Source organism: Phyllobates terribilis, unplaced genomic scaffold (assembly GCF_046119375.1).
Source record: "Phyllobates terribilis strain yellow unplaced genomic scaffold, ASM4611937v1 Scaffold_11__3_contigs__length_659146591, whole genome shotgun sequence".
In the NCBI taxonomy this organism is placed as follows: Eukaryota; Metazoa; Chordata; class Amphibia; order Anura; family Dendrobatidae; genus Phyllobates; species Phyllobates terribilis.
Window position 1 is genome coordinate 319042348 of NW_027362771.1, and position 22366 is coordinate 319064713.

The 22366-nt window shown below is 45.2% G+C and overlaps 1 protein-coding gene across 1 annotated transcript in view; it reads left to right on the forward strand.

The window, feature by feature from the left end:
* Positions 1-22366, forward strand: part of PAX4 (paired box 4) — a 183127-nt gene that overhangs the window by 133244 nt on the left and 27517 nt on the right. Inside the window, 1 exon segment of the mRNA XM_073650761.1 lies at positions 10734-10880. Within this exon segment, the coding sequence (XP_073506862.1) occupies positions 10734-10880 (147 nt within the window).

Below are 22366 nucleotides of genomic sequence, written 5' to 3' on the forward strand. Positions count from 1 at the left end.
CATGTTTGCACATGCTAAATGGATACCATAACTGTATAGGAGTAAATTTCAGAGAATCATAGAGTGTGGTGAACAAGGCTACAGTTATTTAGAACTGACTGAAGGTCAAGGGGTCTATGGCTTCTTTATGAAGATGCCTAGTTCCAATATATAGCAAATTTGCTCCTGAATTTAATTTAGTTCACCTAGGAGGAAAAATGTTTTGTCATGAGGAAGATTTAGGTAAATTATTTTACAGTTAGGTATACATCATTTTAGTGATTATAATATAATTTTGTCTTAGCGTTTGTGCAGTACAGTGGTATAAATATGAACTTAGCTTTCTAGAGACAAAACTAGCGATATGGAAAGCATATATCCTGGAGGTGAATTTTCCACAAATTGCTAAGAGGCTTAATGGCCAGAGATTGAGTTTAAACTTTCAGAAAGGATTGTACAATACAGCCATTCTGACACTGATTTTCAAAATAACAGTCACATCAGGACTGACTAATTTGAGTGGCGCATGACATATGAGCTCTTCAAAATCGTTTCAAAAGTTATGTGGTCCCTAAAAAAATAGGTTTTGTAAATTGCGTTGAAAAATGAAAAATTGCTGCTAAACTTCATAACTTTTCTAAAATTCTAACAAGCAAAAACTTTCAAAAACAATGCTAACATAAAGTAGTTATCAGTGCGGTTTGACTGTCTGTAAAAGTAAATCATATCAACTTAACTTTACCATTAACAGAAGGTACAATATGTCTGTAAGGGACATCTCGTGGCAAGGTTTGCTTTGCGTTCCCAAAGCACCCAGTTACGGTACCCCTGAGTGTGTGTAAGTGATCGATGGGGGGGGTTACTGTTGACCCCTATTCAGGCCACAGGTGGTTTGATGTTATGGGGACCTTGAAAATATGCAAAGAACCAGCGAGACCAGAGTCAAATGTAAAAACATATTTACTGGAATTCCTTAAATATAATTAGGAAAAATATATCTTTGTGCCAGTAGATAGAAAAATATTACAATTTGAGAGTCCTCAGTGGTTGATACCTTTTAATGGCTATCTGAAAAGATGGTAAGAAATAGCAGCTTTCCCGACTCGTCAGGTCTCTTCATCAGGCTCAGTATAACACAAAATCTCAAGAGTCACATAGTTATACACAACAGGACATAGAATAGTGCAGTAATAAGACAAGTGATGTGAAACAGAACTATTAATGTGGGGAACAATTGTGGCAGTAAATATTGGAACAATTCATAGATAAGGAGTGTGAAAGTTTTATTGTCCTGTGATTGAGGCCTGGTCCAGGGTTGTGATGCCCCCAAATGGTCTGAGAGCATTCCTTAATTGATGCAGAAAGACATAATCAATGCAACACATTCTTTCCTGCTCTCAAAGTGGCAAAGGTTGTCATAAGTTTGTACTCCCAGACTCTTTTGTCTCTGAGATTTGAAGTTAACTTTTAATACCAGCAATTTCATGTCCATGATGCTATGATCAAGGTACAAAAATGTTTGGCCACAAGTAGATCTATTCTTTTTTCTTTTATTGTGTGTCGATGAGAATTCATCCTTGATTTCAGCTTTCGTCCTGTCTCACCTACATACAGACTTCCAGTTGGACATTTGGTGCATATAGCTAAGTACACTACATTAGATGTGGTACAGCTGAAGGTACCTGGAATCTTGTAGTCCTAATGTAAGTTGGGAATCTTTATCTTGTCCATTGTCAATATAAATGGACAGGTTAACATTTTTTTCTGCTTGCACAGAAATGGGGAACAGAAAAGCTCAATAGGGTCTTATCTGGGAATAAAATTTATAAATAATAATAGGTGGTGCTAACCTGGTAGAACAACAACAATAAAGGAGCATGAATATCCAGTTGCTGCAAATCCACAGGTCATCCGAGCAGTACAATAAATATAGGATGAAAAACTTGGATTTTTACGTGCTGCTGATAGGTGGAAATGAGAATCCAAAGCCAGGAACTGTATAAATGAGTTTTTTAATCGATGTGTTAAAAAGTACACACACTTCTTCCTCAGGATATAACCACCTCAAAACACATTGATTAAAAACCACATTTCCAGTGGGTACGGAAACTATTCAGACCCCTTCAAATTTTTCACTCTGTTTCATTGCAGCCATTTGGTAAATTCTAAAAAGTTAATTTTTTTTCTCATTAAACTACACTCTGCACCCCATCTTGACTGAAAAAAACCCAGAAATGTAGACATTTTTGCAAATTTATTAAAAAAGAAAAGCTGAAATATCACATGGTCATAAGTATTCAGACCCTTTGCTCAGTATAGAGTAGAAGCACCCTTTTGATCTAGTACAGCCATGAGTCTTGTTGAGAATGATGCAACAAGTTTTTCACACTTGGATTTGGGGATCATCTGCCATTCTTCCTTGCAGATCCTCTCCAGTTCCGTCAGGTTGGATGGTGAATGTTGGTGGACAGCCATTTTCAGGTCTCTCCAGAGATGCTCAATTGGGTTTAGGTCAGGGCTCTTGCTGGGCCAGTCAAGAATGGTCACAGAGTTGTTCTGAATCCACTCCTTTGTTATTTTAGCTGTGTGTTTAGGGTCATTGTCTTGTTGGAAGGTGAACCTTCAGCCAAGTCTGAGGTCCAGAGCACTCTGGAAGAGGTTTTCATCCAGGATATCTCTGTACTTGGCCGCATTCATGCTTCCTTCAATTTCAACCAATCGTCCTGTCCCTGCAGCTGAAAAACACCCCCATAGCATGATGCTGCCACCACCATGTTTCATTGTTGGGATTGTATTGGGCAGGTGATGAGCAGTGCCTGGTTTTCTCCACACATACCACTTAGGATTATCACCAAAAAGTTCTATATTCATCTCATCAGACCAGAGAATCTTATTTCTCATAGTCTGGGAGTCCTTCATGTGTTTTTGAGCAAACTCTATGCGGGCTTTCATATGTCTTGCACTGAGGAGAGGTTTCTGTCGGGCCACTCTGCCATAAAGGCCCGGCTGGTGGAGGGCTGCAGTGATAGTTGACTTTGTGGAACTTTCTCCCATCTCCCTACTGCATCTCTGGAGCTCAGCCATAGTGATCTTGGGGTTCTTCTTTACCTCTCTCACCAGGGCTCTTCTCCCATGATTGCTCAGTTTGGCTGGACAGCCAGGTCAAGGAAGACTTCTGGTGGTCCCAAACTTCTTCCATTTAAAGATTATGGAGTCCACTGTGCTCTTAGGAACCTTGAGTGATGCAGAAATTCTTTTGTAACCTTGGCCAGATCTCTGCCTTGCCACAATTCTGTCTCTGAGCTCCTTGGGCAGTTCCTTTGAGCTCACGATTCTCATTTGGTCTGACATGCACTGTGAGCTGTGAGGTCTCATATAGACAGGTGTGTGCCTTTCCAAATCAAGTCCTATCAGTTTAATTAAACACAGCAGAACTCCAATGAAGGAGTAGAACCATCTCAAGGAGGATCACAAGGAAATGGACAGCATGTGACTTAAATATGAGTATCTGATCAAAGGCAAAGGGACTGAATACTTATGACCATGTGATATTTCAGTTTTTCTTTTAATAAATTTGCGAAAATTTCTACATTTCTTGTTTTTTTTTCAAGATGGGGTGCAGACCCTGGGATTTTCTGTTTTTGCATTTTCGTTTTCTGCTCCCCTTGTTCCCAGAGCGAGCCATAGCGTTTTTATTTTTTGGTCAATATGGCCGTGTGAGGGCTTATTTTTTGTGGGATGAGTTGTACTTTTAAACGCCATCACTGGTTTTACTATATCGTGTACGGGAAAACGGGGGGAAAAAAATTCCAAGTGCGGTGAAATTGCAAAAAAAGTGCAATACCACAGATGGTTTTTTAATTTTTTTTTACCACGTTCACTGAATGCTAAAACTGACCAGCCATTATTATTCTCCAGGTCATTACGAGTTCGTAGACACCAAACATGTATAGGTTCTTTTTTATTTAAGTGGTGAAAAAAAATTCCAAAGTTTGCTAAAAAAAAAGGATGCCATTTTCCAAGACCCATAGCGTCTCCATTTTTAGGGATCTGGGGCCGGGTGAGGACTTATTTTTTGTGGCCCGAGCTGAAGTTTTTATTGATACCATTTTGGGGTAGATCCGATGTTTTGATCGCCCGTTATTGCATTTTATTGCAATGTTGTGGCGACCAAAAAACATAATTCTGGCGTTTACAATTTTTTTCTCGTTACGCCGTTTACCGATGGGATTAATTCTTTTTTTATTTTGATAGATCGGGCGATTCTGAACATGGCAATACCAAATATGTGTATGTGGGTTTTTTAATTATTATTTTATTTTGAATGGGGCGAAAGGGGGGTGATTTAAACTTTTATATTTTTTAATTTTTTTAAATATTTTTAAAAACATTTTTTTCTCACTTTTTGTTTGCTTCTATAGTTTCCATAGGAGACTAGAAGCAGCACTTGTCTGATCACCTCTGCTACATAGAGGTGATCAGCAGATCACCTCTATGTAGCAGAAATGCTCCTGTGCTATGAGCGCCGACCACTAGATAGCGCTCATAGTGATCAGCTCATGACAGCCACTGGAGTCTGTTGCAGACCCAGGGTTGTCATGCCCATGCATCGGTGACGGGGTCACCGATGGGCGGGGTAAGTGACGCGCTTCCGGCGCAGTGATGTTAAATGCCGCTGTCAGAGATTGACAGCGGCATTTAACATGTTAACAGCCGCGGGTGGATCGCGATTCCACCCGCGGCTGTTGCGGGCACATGTCAGCTGTAATAATCAGCTGACATGTGCCCGGTTCAGTGTGGACTCAGTGCCGGAGCCCGCGCTGAACAGGGGGTTACAGCCTGGTGCTTACTAATATGCCACAGGCTGTAAAGGGGTTAATGAGAAAAGAAAATGAACTTTTTAGAATTTACCAAATGGCTGCAATGAAACAAAGAGTTAAAAATTTAAAGGGGTCTGAATACTTTCCGCACCCACTGTATACAGTTCCTGGCTTTGGATTCTCATTTCCACCTATCAGCATTGCAGAAAAATCCACGTTTTTTCTACTATATCTATTGAATAAACTAGCAGCAATAAGTCCTCTACCATAATGAACCATCCTAGCCACCATGGATGTGGAATCTTTCTATTCTAATATCCCAGCTCTTTATTTGATTAAATTTGATTTGAATAAGGCCACGGCCCTACTATCAGTATTTGGTCAGTATTCGGTCAGTATTTTTTCTCAGGAGTGGGAGCCAAAACCAGGTGAAGAACAATCAGAGAAAAGGTATAATAGAAACAAGTCACCAATTCTGCATTTATCACCCACTCTTGGTTTTGGCTCCCACTCCTGAGAAAAAATACTGACTGAATACTGACCAAATACTGATAGTGAGACCGTGGCCTAAATGTTTATGGTAACTTCATAATTTATGAATTGTCGGCATCCGCAACGTTTCCTATTGACAGACATTGTTCTAAATGTGGAGCATACTAAAACAATTGAGCTGTGAATTGTAAACAAGGGACTGATTGGTGTTGTAGATATCGACCACAACTAATCTGATACTGGTGGCCTAATCTAAAGATAGTCCTTCAATTTAAAAAATCCTAGATAGCTGCTTTTAATAAAAAAAAAAAAGTAATGTTGTTACAGTAAGCAATCTATAGTCTATGTTACAGATTTTTTTTACAGATACAGTGGCTTGCAAAAGTATTCACCCCTTTGGCATTTTCCGTGTTTTGCTACCTCACAACCTGGAATTTCACTTGGTTTGATTAGGGTTTGCATCAGTTCATGTAAAGACTATGTCTACAACAGTGAACATTTGGTTTTCTTTTTTTTGTGATGCAAACAGCAAATAGGTCAAAATAACTGAAAACTTCAGTGTGCATAACTATTCAACCCCCTAAAGTCAGTACTTTGTAGAGCTGCTCCTTTTGTGGCAATTACAGCTGCAAGTCGCTTTGGATAAGTATCTATGAGCTTTGCACATCTTGGCACTTGGATTTTTGCCCATTCCTCAAGGCAAAACTGCTCCAGCTCCTGATGGTTTCCTCTTGTGAACAGCAATCTTCAAGTCCGATCACAGATTCTTAATTGGATTAAGGTCTGGGCTTTGACTAGGCCACTCCAAAGCATTTACACATTTCCATTTAAACCTCTAGAGCATTGCTTTAGCAGTATGCTTTGGGTCATTGTCTTATTGGAAGGTGAACCTCCGTCCCAGTCTCAAATCACTGACAGACTCAAAAAGGTTTTTCTCAAGAATATCCCTGTATTTCGCACCATCCATTTTCCCCTTCGACTGGGACCATTTTTCCTGTCCTTGCAGCTGAAAAACATCCCAACAGCATGATGCTGCCTCCACCGTGTTTCACTGTGGGGATGGTGTTTTTGGGATGATGAGCTGTGTTGGTTTGGTACCAAACTTAGCATTTACCTTGGTGGCCAAAAAGTTCAATTGTTGCCTCATCTGACCACAGCACCTTCCCCCATAGTTTTGACAAGTTTCCCACATGTCTTCAGGCAAACTCAAAACAAGCCTTACAATTTTTGCATGTAAGTAAAGGTTTTTTTTCTGCCCACTCTTCCATAAAGACCACCTCTATGGAGCGTACGGCTTATTGTGGTCATATGGACAGATACTTCAGTCTCTGCTTGGAAACTCTGAAGCTCCATCAGGGTTACCTTTGGTTTCTGTGCAGCCTCTCTGATTAATGCCCTCCTTTCCCAGGCTGGGAGTTTTGTTCAATCGCTCTCTCTATGCACGTTTGTTGTGATACCATGTTCTTTCCATTTGATGGTGCTCCGGGGATCATCAAAGATTGAGATATTTTTTTTTTTTTTTTTTATAACCCAACCCTGACTTGTACTTCTCAACAACTTTGTCCCTGACTTGTTTGGAGATCTTCTTGGTCTTCATGGTGTTTGGTTAGTTGTGCCCCTTGCTTAATGGTGTTGCAGCCTCTGTGACCTTTCAGAAAAGATGTGTATATACACTGACAGACCATGTGACACTTAGACTGCACACAGGTGGACTTCCTTTCACTAAGCAACTTATGAAGGTAATTGCTTGCACCAGAAATTTTTAGGGGCTTCATCGCAAAAGGGGTGAATACATATGCATATGCCAATTTTTAGCTATTTGATCCTAAATGCCTATATTTTTCTTACTTCACTTCACCAACTTAGACTATTTAGTGCAAATGCATCACAAATTGGATTACAAAAATATTTAAACGCAGGTTGTAATGTAACAAAATAGGTAAAAAGCAAAGGGGATGTGTATACCTTCGCAAGCCATTGTATATTTCAGGCTGGCATGCTTTTAATTCAATATTATGCTCAAGACACCTGTAAGTTAAAGGGGCTGTCTACTACTAGGACAACCCCTTTTCAATCTGAATGTTTGTCTCCATTAAAATAAAAACACCTACACTGGCATGTAAAAGTTTGGGCTTCCCTGGTCAAAATTCCTGTTATTGTGAAGAGTTAAGCAAGCTGAAGATTAAATGATCTCTAAAAGGGCAAAGTTAACGATGACATATTTCCTTTGTATTTTAGGCAAAAATATATACCACATTTTTTGGACCATAAGACACACTTTTTTCCCCCAAATTTGGGACGAAAATGGGGGGTGCGTCTTATGGTCCGAACGTAAAGCTTACCTTATAGTTGCGGTGGTGGTGGAGCTGGATCGCAAGGATCTCCATTCCCTCCCTCCTTCAGGAGCACGGCAGCAGAAGAGGTGAGATGCTGCGAGCCGGTGTCTGGCTTGGGGTCGCGGCCGGTGTCTGGCTGACCGGTGAGTGGCTTTCCGGTGTGCGCGGCCATCTTCCTGAAGCTGTGAACTGCAGGAATTTGGCCACTCGAGCTGGCGCATGCGCAGACTGGTAGTTCGGGTGGCCAGTTTTCTGTAGATCACAGCTTCAGGAAGATGGCCGCGCACACCAAAAAGCCGCACTCACCGCTCTTCCACGCCACTTACCGGCCCCCAGCCAGACACCGGTCGAGGCCCCCAGCCAGACACCCGCTGAGGCCCCTAACCAGACACCAGCCACGGCCCCCAGCCAGACACCGGGCCTCAGCCAGGCACCGGGCCTCAGCCAGACACCGGGCCTCAGCCAGACACTGGGCCTCAGCCATCTCACCTTTTCTGCTGCAGCCGCCAGGTTCCTGAGGGAGGGAACAGAGGGCCCTGTGATCCTGCTCCACGACCACCGCAACTTCCCGCTGCTGGACCCCCAGCTTTCTGAAGGACCCTGTCTCCTGTGACCCTCGCTCCATAGCCCCACAGGTAAGATACATATTCAGACTATAAGACGGACCGCCATCTTATAAAAAATATTTTTTTCCTAGATTCCACCCCAAAATTTGGGGTGCATCTTATGGTCCTGTGCGTCTTATAGTCCGAAAAATACAGAATATATTATCATTTTTTACATTTTAAAAATTATAAAAAGGAAAATGGGCCATTGCAAAAGTTTTGGCACCCTTGGAGATTTGTGCACTCAGATAACTTTAACCAAGGCTTCAGACCTTAATTAGCCTGTTGGGGTTATGGCTTGTTCACTATTATCATTAGGAAAGGCTAAGTGATGCAGATTTCCCAGCTTTATAAAAACCCAGCCTCCTCTAACCTTGTGCCAAAAAACAGCAGCCATGGGTTCTTCTATGCAGCTGCATAGCACTCTGAAAATTAAAATGGTGGAGGCCTGCAAAGCAGGATAAGGCTATAAGAAGATAGCAAAGCGTTTTCAAGTTGCCCTTTCCTCAGTTTGACATGTAATTAAGAAGTGTCAGTTAACAGGAACAGTGGAGGTCAAGATAAGGTCTGGAAGACCAAGCAAAATTTCAGTGCCAGCTGCTCATGGGATAGCTAGAGAGGCAAATCAGAACCCCTGCTTGACTGCAAAAGACCTTCAGAAAGATTTAGCAGACTCTGGAGTTGTGGTACATTGTTATCTCTGAAAACAGAGACACCTGCACAAATATGGTCTTCATGGAAGAGTCATCAGAAGAAAACCTCTCCTGCATCCTCACAATAAAATTCAGCATCAGAAGTATGCAAAGGAACACTTAAACAAGTCTCATGCATTTTGGAAACAAGTCCTGTGGAACGATGAGGTTAAAATATAATTCTTTGGCCACAATCATCAAAGGTATGTGTGAAGACAAAAAGGACACAGAATTTCAGGAAAAGAACCGCTCGCCAACCATTAAATATTGGAGTGGATCAATCATACTTTGAGGTTGTGTTGCAGCCAATGGCACAGGGAATACTTCACGGGTAGAGGGAAGAATGGATTCAATGAAATTTCAACAAATTCTTGGTGCAAACCTAACACCATCTATAAGAAAGCTGAAGATAAAAAGAGGATGGCTTCTACAAATGGATAATGATCCTAAACATGTCAAAATCCACAAAAGACTACCTCAAAAGGCGCAAGCTGAAGGTTTTACAATGGCCCTCACAGTCCCCTGATCTGAACATCATTGAAAATTTGTGGCTAGACCTCAAAATAGCAGTGTATGCAAGACGACCCAAGAATCTCACAAAGCCGTAAGAATTTTCCAAGGAAGAATGAATGGAAATCCCTCAAACAAGAATTGAAAGACTCTTGGCTGGCTACAAAAAGCATTTACAAGTTGTGATACTTTCAAGAGGGGGTGCCACTAGGCACTAACCATGCAGGGTGCCCAAACTTTTGCATTGGCCCATTTTTCTTTTTGTAATTTTTAAAATGTAAAAAACAACAATATATATATATATATATATATATATATATATATATATATATATATATACATATATAATTTTTTTTTGCCTAAAACACAGAGGAAATGTGTCATCTTTAACTTTAGGTCTTTTAGAGATCATTTTATCTTCAACTTGCTTAACTGTTCACAATAACAGTAATTTTGACCAGGGTTGCCAAAACTTTTACATGCCACTATATACTCACCTCTGGTGCTGGCGCTGTTCCAGCAGTGTAGGCACTCACGTTACTGGGGCTCACCTGAAGTTGCTATGTCACGTGAGCCCTGCACTCAATCAGCGCTGATGTCACTGTCCCCCTTCAGAAGTAATCAAGAGGAAGTGAGAACTGCGGTTGACTCATTCATTTTTTACCTAATATTTTAATTGTTTTTTTAAAGAGACTATGTCATCAAAGTATTTATTTAAAAAAAAATGGCTCTGACCCTATCTGTGTATTGAAGCATCTAATGATCATGTGCAAAGGTCAATGTGAAGGGTAGATGAGCAGGCCGGAGAAGTGAGATCACCTATTGTGATTGGTGGATCCTGTGTTATCAGCTGTATATAGAGGAGTTACCTGTCATTGTAAACCTGCCTCTACTTATAAGGAGCCTGCGGAAAACTCTTCCTGAAAGGACTGGAAGTATGAGTCTAATATGGTCCCCAAGTGGCCAATGTAAAAATTGTAAGATTACTTTTTTTTTCTCAACAAAGTTTGTAATATGAAAATAAGCCAAACTTTTAAAAAATATTTATGCAACACAAAAACAAGTTAGAGCCTGGAAACCAGCATAAGAATTTAGACTTGTGTGAAACTGTCTATAGGAGCTTAGAGGAAATTGCTCACTCTGTTCTGTGTTTCAATAAAACATTAGTGAGTCCCATGTCACTGAATTTATCAGACATGGCACTCAATATTTTTTTCTTGGAAAAATGTTAAATGTTTCTTTGACACATTCTAACATTATAGAAGCATAAACAACCATTTTATTGAGGCTCTCCTGTAGGTTTGACAGATGTAACCAATGTGAAAGTTCCATATGAGGATGTATGTGGAAGTAACACTGAGGCTGTGTCAACTGCATCACCACAAAGTCACAATCAACGCAGCAGAACCATATTTTCTACAGAGCAAATGGACACTCTCGAAAGAGGTGGGAATCTATTAGTCAAATACATTGAATTATAAAGGTAATAAAGGTAATATGTTCCCTGTTCCAGACAGAATATTTTGTAATAAATGTCGCAAATTTTAAATCCTAAATTCTAAACCTGTGGAACATTTTCTCCAGGGTGCATATGACCTGGGGTACACCGTTTTTATGCTGTACTTACAAGGATATCACAGTGTATTATCATAGCCACTTGAAGGATGCAAGAGGCAAAAGTTGAGGAAAAGTAGTTTAGATATAATTCAGCATATGCCGATATTCATTTAAATACATATAGCCGTTTCATTGCAATGTCAGTTTTAAGGGGGAGGGGGATTTTCTCAAAACAGAAGTCTATTTGATATATACAGTATGTATATATGATATTTAATTATATATATCTAATTTATAAACACATACAATGGGAAAAAAATGTATTTAGTCAGCCACCAATTGTGCAAGTTCTCCCACTTAAAAAGATGAGAGAGGCCTGTAATTGACATCATAGGTAGACCTCAACTATGAGATACAAAATGAGAAAACAAATCCTGAAAATCACATTGTCTGATTTGGAAATTTTTTTTTCAAATTTTGGTGGAAAATAAGTATTTGGTCAATTACAAAAGTTCATCTCAATACTTTGTTATATATCCTTTGTTGACAATAACAGAGGTCAAACATTTTGTGTAAGTCTCACAAGGTTGGCACACACTGTTGCTGGTATGTTGGCCCATTCCTCCATGCAGATCTCCTCTAGAGCAGTGATGTTTTGGGACTGTCGCTGGGCAACGCGGACTTTCAACTCCCTCCAAATGTTTTCTATAGGGTTTAGATCTGGAGACAGGCTAGGCCACTCCAGGACCTTGAAATTCTTCTTACGAAGCCACTCCTTTGTTGCCCTGGTAGTGTGCTTGTCATCATTGTCATGCTGAAAGACCAGCCACCTTTCATCTTCAATGCCCTTACTGATGGAAGGAGATTTGCACTCAAAATCTCACGATACATGGCCCCATTCATTATTTCATGTACACGGATCAGTCGTCCTGGTCCCTTGGCAGAGAAATAGCCCAAAAGCATGATGTTGCCTCCCCCATGCTTCACAGTAGGTATGGTGTTCTTTGGATTCAACTCCGCATTCTTTCTCCTCCAAACACGACGAGTTGTGTTTCTAACAAACAGTTCTACTTTGGTTTGGTTTGATCTGACCATATAACATTCTCCCAATACTCTTCTGGATCATCCAAATGCTCTCTAGCAAACTTCAGACGGGCTCGGACATGTAATGGCTTAAGCAGGGGGACACGTCTGGCACTGCAGGATCTGAGTTCCTGGCGGTAGTGTGTTACTGATGGTAACTTGTGTAACGTTGGTCCCAGCTCTCTGCAGGTCATTCAAGGCAGCTTCACACTTGAGACAGTTGGAGCAGTTTGCTCCCGGGGAGTGGGCCAAAATACCTGTGGACAGGTGCAGAAGTCTCATTGAGAGTTGCAGAAATTGTTTGTTTGCAATGATTGCCTCAAAAGGTTATGCAATAAAATATTAAGTTAAAAAGGACCTTTCACCTATGTTAAACTAGACACATGATGTAATAGTAGCTGCAAACCGTAATAAAAATGTTTTTTTCAATTTTGCCTCTCTGTTACAGAGATGTTAGCAATCTAAGTATTGTCACCTAATAAGTTAACTTTTGTTAAGTACAAGTGGGAGATATCAGATAGCCACTCATACATTGAAAAGAAGCACATGCCTCCAGTGAAAAGTATCTAATAACACCCACTTGGACTTAAAAAAAAGTAATCTCATTAGGTACCAAATATTTTGTTTACAAATATCTCCGCAACAGAGAGGCAAAATTAAAAAGAAACAAAAAACGTTTTATTCCGCTTTGCAGTCACTATTACATTCTGTGTCCGGTTCCAACGTGAAATATTTGGTGAAAGGTCCTCTTTAAGAGTACCATTATTTTTGTCCAGGCCATTTTAATTAGTTTTTAGTTTTTTTTAATTCTGATGAACCACAATTCAAAAACAATGTCTGATTTTCATTAGTTTCCATTTGTTAATTTTAAATTGAAAATTTATTTTGTCAGTTTCAAGTTATTTCAGTGACGATTGTGAGTTTTTTTCCTACTTTTACAGAAGAGGACCAACAATTTTGTCCATGTTTGTAGATATTTATATATATGTATTGTAAGGCAGCGCTACTTATTATCCTGGGGGAATACTCGCTTTGCTGCGTCAATCAATGCACACCAGCAACTACTTTGCCGTGTTTCACAATCCACAGTTTATTATCACATCATAAACCGTATTTCACACACATAATGTCAAACAAGCCCAAGTGGCAGACAGGCCCACTTGGTTCTAATAACAGCCTTCCGCAAGGTAATAATAAAGCAATGTCCATGTGAATGTCCATAACACAAAGAGTATTACCTTTAGTCGGTTTTAGCTGCTTCAGTCCGCCACCACTGTGACTCTAAGGCTTGACCACACGTGGTCTCCAGCCGTTACTCCCGTCCAAGGCTTACTGGCATATTACATATCTCATATCCAGGCTTCACCCTCCAGGACGCTTGTGTGGCACTCCGAGGCTTACTAGCATCCCACACACTCTCACAGAGGGATCCAGGCTTCACCTCCACCAGAGTCCACCAGGCCTCACCAGGCCTCACAGGAGCGGTGTTCCCCACACACACAGGGAACAGCCTCGTGCCTCACACACGGTGCCCACACAGGAGCTCCCAACACACAGGAACTCCTACACACCGGAACACACCCACACAGGAACACACAGGGTTTTTATATCTTGCAGCACACTCACAGATAAGACCTTAACTGATGTCAGAGTCATGTGTCCACACCCTCTGTGTGCATAAGGACCTGTGTGATGTCACAGTCATGTGACCAGTCCGTTAAAGGGGAAGGTACATGGTCATTCAAACACACTGAACCATTAAAGGGATGTCTGCTACATCACAGTATGTAATGGTATAAATCTATTACCCAATTCTCAATACAAAATTTGCTTAGCAGTAGGGAATGATATAACATAAATAAATAATCATTACTCAACTGGTTTACAAGGTTCACTCACACTGGCGTATAATCGGGCTGATTATTGTAGCATCGGCGTCTCTGCCCCGTACTAGGCAAAGACGCCGTCCCTCTCACCTCCCCGCTCCTGGCGCGGCGTCCTCCAGCGCTTCTCTCCCCGCTGCTTCCCCGGCAGTGTGCTTAGGGCGCGCGCGCGCTCCCCCTCTCTTGAAGGGACCGCGCGCACCGTCCTAAAGAGTCCCCGGCCAATTGCCGGAGGACCTCCCATATATAAGGCACCTCCTCCAAAATGGAGGTGCCCGAGCAATGTTGTTGCAAAGCCTTCACTCTGCTTCAGCCCTCAGGTCCCGTTACCAGTTACCTGCCAGTCACCTGCCAGATTCCTGCTTGTTACCTGCCAGTCACCTGCCAGATTCCTGCCTGTTACCTGTCAGTCTGTCTATGGACCAGCCTGCCCGCTCACCTGGGAGCGCTCACCTACTACCTGTCTGCTAGCCTACCTGGAGGCTCCGCCGTCACGTGCTGTGACCACCTGCCTGTCCAGAGACTCTTGCCCGCTCACCTGGGAGCGTCCACCTGCTACATGCCTGCTAGCCTACCTGGAGGCTCCGCCGTCACGTGCTGTGACCACCTGCCTGTCCAGAGACTCTTGCCCGCTCACCTGGGAGCGTTCACCTGCTACCTGCCTGCTAGCCTACCTGGAGGCTCCGCCGTCACGTGCTGTGACCACCTGCCTGTCCAGAGACTCTTGCCCGCTCACCTGGAAGCGTTCACCTGCTACCTGCCTGCTAGCCTACCTGGAGGCTCCGCCGTCACGTGCTGTGACCACCTGCCTGTCCAGAGACTCTTGCTCGCTCACCTGGGAGCGTCCACCTGCTACCTGCCTGCTAGCCTACCTGGAGGCTCTGCCGTCACTTGCCGTGACCACCCGCCTGTCAAGAGACTGTCCCCGTCACTTGCCGTGACCTCCTGCCCTTCTACCCAGAGACTGTCCCCGTCACTAGCCGTGACTACCTGCCCGCCTTCCCTGGGAGCCACCCGCTTCCTTACAAGGACTGCCCCCTTGTATAGTTGCTCAGAGGTTCCACCTCCCAGACCCGTTACAGTTTGCTCAGGCCATGGAACCCGGTGGTCCCCAGATCTCCGATCTGCACCAGGAAGTCTTACGTCAGAAAACTCAGCAGGAGGTGGTACTGTCCTATCTACGGTCCGTTAACTCTCGTCTAGGCGCATTGTGTGACTCGTCTTTGTCTACCTCTGGTCCAGCCGTGCCCATTCCTGCGGTACCGCAGTCCAGTCCCTTCATGGTACCCAACTATGGACCTCGGCTTCTGGCACCTCCACGCTTTGCCGGCGAACCTACTTTAGCTTGGGGCTTCATAAACCAGTGCACCCTGCACTTTGAGCTATTGGCATACCAGTTCATCTCCGACCGGGCCAAGGTGGCCTTCATCATGTCCCATCTCACTGGGGAGGCACTGGCATGGCTAAATCCCCTGTGGGAGAGAGGGGATCCCCTGGTGTCCGACCTGCCGTCTTTCCTCGCTGCTTTCCGGAAAGTCTTCGATGAACCTGGACGGAAAACCTCTTCTGCCTACTCTCTGCTACGTCTCCACCAAGGGAGTCTCACCGTGGGCCAATATGCCATACGGTTCCGCACCCTCGCTTCTGAGCTTGCCTGGGAAAATGAGGCTCTGGTGTCCGTCTTCTGGGAGGGTCTTTCCGGTCGGATTAAGGAGTTAGTTGGTCGGGACATTCCTACCACTCTGGATGACCTGGTGTCACTAGCTACCCGGATTGACATCCGGTTCCAAGAACGTGCCAAAGAGACTGCCTGGGAGAAAGACTTTTCTTGCTCTGCTCCTACTTCCCTGAGACCTGCCTCTCAACCAGTCACTCCGCGGGCGCTCTCGCCTGAACCTATGCAGATCGACCAGACCAAGATGGTCAGATCTCGCCAAGAATCTCGCCGAGCCGAGGGAATCTGTTTCTATTGTGGCAGTATGGAGCACTTCATCCGTTCCTGCCCGGAAAAGCCGGGAAACGCCAGTGTCTAGGACCGCTCGGAGAGGTCGTCCTAGACAAAAGTAAGCCCTCTCCGTCTCTGACTTTACCGGTCTCTATTGCTTGGGGAGAAAACCGTCACTTTGAACTCGCCCACCTGGATTCTGGAGCTGCTGGAAACCTCATCTCCCAGTCTCTGGTAGAGAGATACCGTATTCCCACCAAGTCCCTGGCTGAACCATTGTCAGTCGCCTCCGTGGATGGAAGACTTCTCTCGTAGACCATCCTGTTCGTCACTGAACCCATAACCCTGCAGGTGGGAATGCTGCACTCTGAGGAAATCTCATTCCATGTGCTGTCCGGACTTTCTCACTCCCTGTTGCTAGGTCTACCTTGGCTCCAGACACACGAACCCGTATTGAACTGGCGATCCGGTGAGTAACTCCGATGGGGTCCAGACTGCCATAGGACCTGCCTGGTTCCGGTCCGCCCAGCTCGCCCTTCGCCTACTCCAGCTAATTTACCAGGTCTCCCGGCTCCTTACTGGCCCTATGCGGACGTCTTCGGTAAGAAGGAAGCAGAGACGTTGCCACCCCATAGGCCATATGACTGCCCGATCGACCTGGTACCTGGCACCACTCCTCCCCGTGGGTGTATCTACCCATTGTCTGCAGCCGAGACCCGGGCCATGTCTGAGTACATTGAAGAGAATCTGGCTAGGGGATTTATCCGAAAATCTACCTCCCCGGCTGGAGCCGGATTCTTCTTTGTCAAAAAGAAAGACGGCTCGCTACGTCCCTGTATTTACTACAGAGGACTCAATCTCATCACAGTAAAAAACAAATACCCCCTGCCGCTCATCTCCGAATTGTTTGACCGTCTCAAGGGCGCCAGGATCTTCTCCAAGCTGGATCTACGAGGAGCATATAACCTGGTCCGTATCCGTCAAGGAGACGAGTGGAAGACGGCATTCAATACCCGGGACGGTCACTATGAGTACCTTGTGATGCCCTTCGGTCTCTGTAATGCTCCCGCTGTCTTTCAAGAACTAGTCAACGACATCTTCCGTGACCTCCTGTACTCCTGCATAGTGGTATACCTGGACGATATCTTGGTCTTCTCTCCGGATCTCCCCACACACCGAAGGGATGTTCGTCTGGTCCTGCTTAGGCTTCGGCAGAACCACCTCTATGCCAAATACGAGAAGTGCCTCTTCGACCAGACCTCCCTACCGTTCTTGGGCTATGTCATCTCCCAGACAGGTCTGCAAATGGATCCCGAGAAGCTCTCTTCCTTTCTAAAATGGCCTCGTCCTGAAGGTTTGAAGGCGATACAGCGATTCCTGGGCTTTGCTAATTACTATCGTTTTTTCATCCCACACTTCTCGTCTCGGACTGCTCCCATATCTGCACTTACCCGTAAGGGGGCTAATCCCAGGACATGGTCGCCTGAAGCCGAGGAGGCCTTCCTTTCCTTAAAGAAAGCCTTCGCCTCTGCTCCCGTCCTGCACCGTCCGGACTGTAATAAACAATTCTACCTGGAGGTTGATGCCTCCTCCTCCGGAGCCGGAGTGGTACTCACCCAAAAATCTTCTACCGGGAGAATGGTAACCTGCGGCTTCTTCTCCAAAATCTTCTCCTCATCTGAGCGCAACTACTCCATAGGAGACCGTGAATTGCTAGCCATCAAATTGGCACTGGGGGAGTGGCGCTATCTGCTTGAAGGGGCTCTCTACCCGGTAATTATCTACACGGATCACAAAAACCTGGCATATCTCCAAAATGCCCAGAGACTCAATCCTCGCCAGGCCCGGTGGTCATTGTTTTTTGCCCGCTTCGACTTCATTCTTCATTTCCGTCCGGCGGACAAGAACGTCAAAGCTGATGCCTTGTCCCGGTCCTTCCTGTCCTCCGATCAAGAGGAGGAGCCTACGCACATCATCGACTCCTCCAAGGTGATGAATGTGGCCCCCTTGGATCTGACTCGTCTCCCACCCGGTAAAACGCTTGTAGCTGTACCAGATCGGGAGAGGGTTCTTCGCTGGGGACATTCTTCTAAACTAGCTGGCCATGCTGGCCAAAAGAAGACCTTCCAACTCATTACCCGGCATTACTGGTGGCCTACCCTGCGTAAGGACGTGGTAGACTTCGTCGCGGCCTGCTCATCCTGTGCCCGTAACAAAGTTCCCAGACATCTACCAGCCGACCATCTCCTGCCCCTTCCCGGACCTGCTGCTCCTTGGCAGCACATTGCTATGGACTTTATCACCGATCTTCCTATTTCTGCCGGTTGTACAGTCATTTGGGTTGTCGCTGACCGCTTTTCTAAGATGGCCCACTTCATTCCCCTGCCTGGCCTCCCATCTGCACCCGAGCTGGCTAAAGACTTTATCCACCACATCTTCCGTCTCCATGGCCTGCCCCTCCACATCGTGTCGGATCGTGGGGTTCAGTTCACCTCACGCTTCTGGAGAGCCACATGTAAGCTGCTAGACATCACCCTGGACTTCTCCTCCCCTTACCACCCACAGTCCAATGGTCAAGTGGAGCGGATCAATCAGATCCTGACCAGTTACCTCCGGCACTTCGTTAATGCACACCATTCGGACTGGGTGGATCTCCTACCATGGGCCGAGTTCTCTTACAATAACCATGAGAGCGAATCCTCTTCCAAATCCCCGTTCTTTATAGTCGGTGGCCAACATCCCCGGATTCCACTTCCTGTCTCCGTTTCTGTGGACAACCCTGTTGCGGAGTCTCTTGTCAGCGAATTTTCTACTATTTGGGAGAGTACCAGGTCCGCTCTTCTTCTGTCCTCTGAGCGGATGAAGAGATATGCTGATAAGAGACGTCTGGATCCGCCTCAATTCCGTCCGGGAGACAAGGTTTGGCTCTCGTCCAAACATGTGCGGCTCAAAGTACCCTCCTTCAAGTTGGGCCCTCGATTCATCGGTCCCTTCGAAGTCCTGAGGCAAATTAACCCTGTGGCCTACAAATTAAAACTCCCGGCCACCCTACGGATTCCCAACTCCTTCCACGTATCTCTCCTCAAACCCGTTGTCTTTAACTCTTTTTCCAATAATCCAGGTGCCCCTCCTGCTCCGGTTTCCGCTGATGACGTCTTTGAGGTATAGAGTATTCTGGCCTCCAAGAGGGTAAGAGGAAAAACCTTTTTTCTGGTAGATTGGAAGGGGTTTGGTCCTGAGGAGAGAACTTGGGAACCCAGGGAGAACATCAACGCCCCGCTTCTCCTTGAAAAATTTCTTTCTGGCCAAAAAAAGAGGGGGCCTAAAGGAGGGGGTACTGTAGCATCGGCATCTCTGCCCCGTACTAGGCAGAGACGCCGTCCCTCTCACCTCCCCGCTCCTGGCGCGGCGTGCTCCAGCGCTTGTTTCCCCGCTGCTTCCGGCACGCGCTCCTTCCCCGGCAGTGTGCTTAGGGCGCGCGCGCGCTCCCCCTCTCTTGAAGGGACCGCGTGCGCTGTCCTAAGGAGTCCCCGACCAATTGCCGGAGGACCTCCCATATATAAGGCACCTCCTCCAAAATGGAGGTGCCCGAGCAATGTTGTTGCAAAGCCTTCACTCTGCTTCAGCCCTCAGGTCCCGTTACCAGTTACCTGCCAGTCACCTGCCAGATTCCTGCCTGTTACCTGTCAGTCTGTCTATGGACCAGCCTGCCCGCTCACCTGGGAGCGCTCACCTACTACCTGTCTGCTAGCCTACCTGGAGGCTCCGCCGTCACGTGCTTTGACCACCTGCCTGTCCAGAGACTCTTGCCCGCTCACCTGGGAGCGTCCACCTGCTACCTGCCTGCTAGCCTACCTGGAGGCTCCGCCGTCACATGCTGTGACCACCTGCCTGTCCAGAGAGTCTTGCCCGCTCACCTGGGAGCGTTCACCTGCTACCTGCCTGCTAGCCTACCTGGAGGCTCCGCCGTCACGTGCTGTGACCACCTGCCTGTCCAGAGACTCTTGCCCGCTCACCTGGGAGCGTTCACCTGCTACCTGCCTGCTAGCCTACCTGGAGGCTCCGCCGTCACGTGCTGTGACCACCAGCCTGTCCAGAGACTCTTGCCCGCTCACCTGGGAGCGTCCACCTGCTACCTGCCTGCTAGCCTACCTGGAGGCTCTGCCGTCACTTGCCGTGACCACCTGCCTGTCAAGAGACTGTCCCCGTCACTTGCCGTGACCTCCTGCCCTTCTACCCAGAGACTGTCCCTGTCACTAGCCGTGACTACCTGCCCGCCTTCCCTGGGAGCCACCCGCTTCCTTACAAGGACTGCCCCCTTGTATAGTTGCTCAGAGGTTCCACCTCCCAGACCCATTACAATTATGCTAATGACACTTGGCTCAAACTCTACTCCAAGCTTGAGCCAATTGCGATCTTACGGTGATCCAATTGTCTTGCATAAGAAAATCGCAGCACAGGTTCGGAGGAGACAGAGAACTTAAAGGGATATTCCCATCTCCAAGATACTGTCCCAATATATAGTAGGTGTAATGATAGTAATAGTAGCAAATACCTCCAATTAGAAATGTAGTATAGTTCTTCTGATTCGCTGTTTCTTTTCCGATGTGCAGGGCATTGCAGTAGCTTAGGTATCCATGGTTACAACCTTTAGCAACTAGTTAACTGTCACTATATGAGTGGTCATGGATACCTAAGTTACTGCAGTGCCCTACACATGGGGTAACAGTCATAGTTTATCATAAGAACTATACTACATTTCTAATTGGAGGTATTAGCTAGCATTATTATCACTACTACATATTGGAATAGGATCGCACATATTGAGATAGCATGCTGCGATTGTTTTCTCATTCCGAATTGGCATGAGAAAATAACCTTAGAACTGCACTGCCCCATAATATAACATTGAGTCGAGTGCTATCCGATAAAACATCGGAGAGCACTCGTCCATGTTATACACCAGTGTGAGCGAGCCCTGGCTTAAATTGATAATGTTCCATCCATCATTCACAAGACCGCTGTACACAATCACTGGCCTGAGGTTAAGTGCACATGTAGCGTTTTTGATGAGTTTTCGCAGCTGTTTTTCAGCGCAGAAACACATCAAAAACGCTTGGTAATCGGTTTGCCAGCTGTTGCAATGGTAATCCTGATGTGCTGTGCACATGATGTGGAAATTTCCGCTCAGTATTGCCATTGCGGGAAAAAAAGCAGCATGTCCTTTCTATGCAGCGTTTCCCGCCCATTGACTTTAATTGAACCGCAGCAAATCTGCAGGTATAATATTTATATAGTTGTGCTCAAAGGTTTACATACCCCAGCAGAATTTTTCCTTTCTTGACCTTGTTTCAAAGAATATGAATGATAACAAAAAAATGTTTTCTCCACTCATAATTATTGGTTGGGTGAAGCCATTTATTGTCAAACTAGTGTGTTTTCTCTTTTAAAATCTTAATGACAACCAAAAAGATCCAAATGACCCTGATCAAAAGTTCACATACCCTGGTGATTTTAGCCTGATAACATGCACAGTGTTATGCTCTGCAAACAAGTACTAAGGAAAGAAGGGGAACGCTATCCCTACAGTAAAGACTAAGCTGAATCCCTACGATGTAGCGGGCTGCTTGTTCCTAGCGAACAGACCCGCCTTAGTGCTAGGCTAGTCTGAACTAATAGAATAGAATAGAATAAAGGGAAGGGGTCCCTAAAAGAACTAAGGACTGGAACGAAAATGGGACACCTCCTGAACAGAGAAAGTTGTTGCAGAACACAAAAGATAAACTGACAAAAAGGTACTAGAGGTCCCAAAAGGACCAAGTGAACTGAGAGGTATAGGCACAGAAGCACCTGGCTAGCAAAATAGTCAAACAACATTGAAGTCCAGCACAGCAAAAAAGGCGGAGCTGGAATATAAAGGCAGATCGTCACGTGACCGCAAAACACAAGATGGAAAAAACAAACAGGAGGGTTCTAACAGTACCCCCTCTTTTAAGAGGATCCTCCAGATCCTCCATGCCCAGGCCTATCTGGAAACCTCTTTTGGAAAGCTCTAACAAGCCTAGGAGCAGAGACATCATCCGCCCTTACCCAGGAGATATCTTCAGGACCGAAACCCTTCCAGGAGACGAGATACTGTAATCTCCCTCTATCTGAGGGACAGTGGCATCCCTATCAGATACATCTGCCTTTTTGAACAAGGAAACATGAAACACAGGATTAATCTTCCAGGAAGTAGAAACATCCAACCTACAGGACCCAGATTTTTAGAGGGAATCCTCAACTGCAGGTTCCTTGAGGACAACCAAACCATGTCACCCACAGTAAACAAAACCTCCTTTCGTTTCCTGTCAAAATACTTCTTGGACTTCTTGTTAGCCTCTTGAAGGTTGCAACGCACATTAGTCCAAACTCTCTTCAAATCACCGGAAAAATTCTCCTCCTCTGGCACCGCCGATTCAATT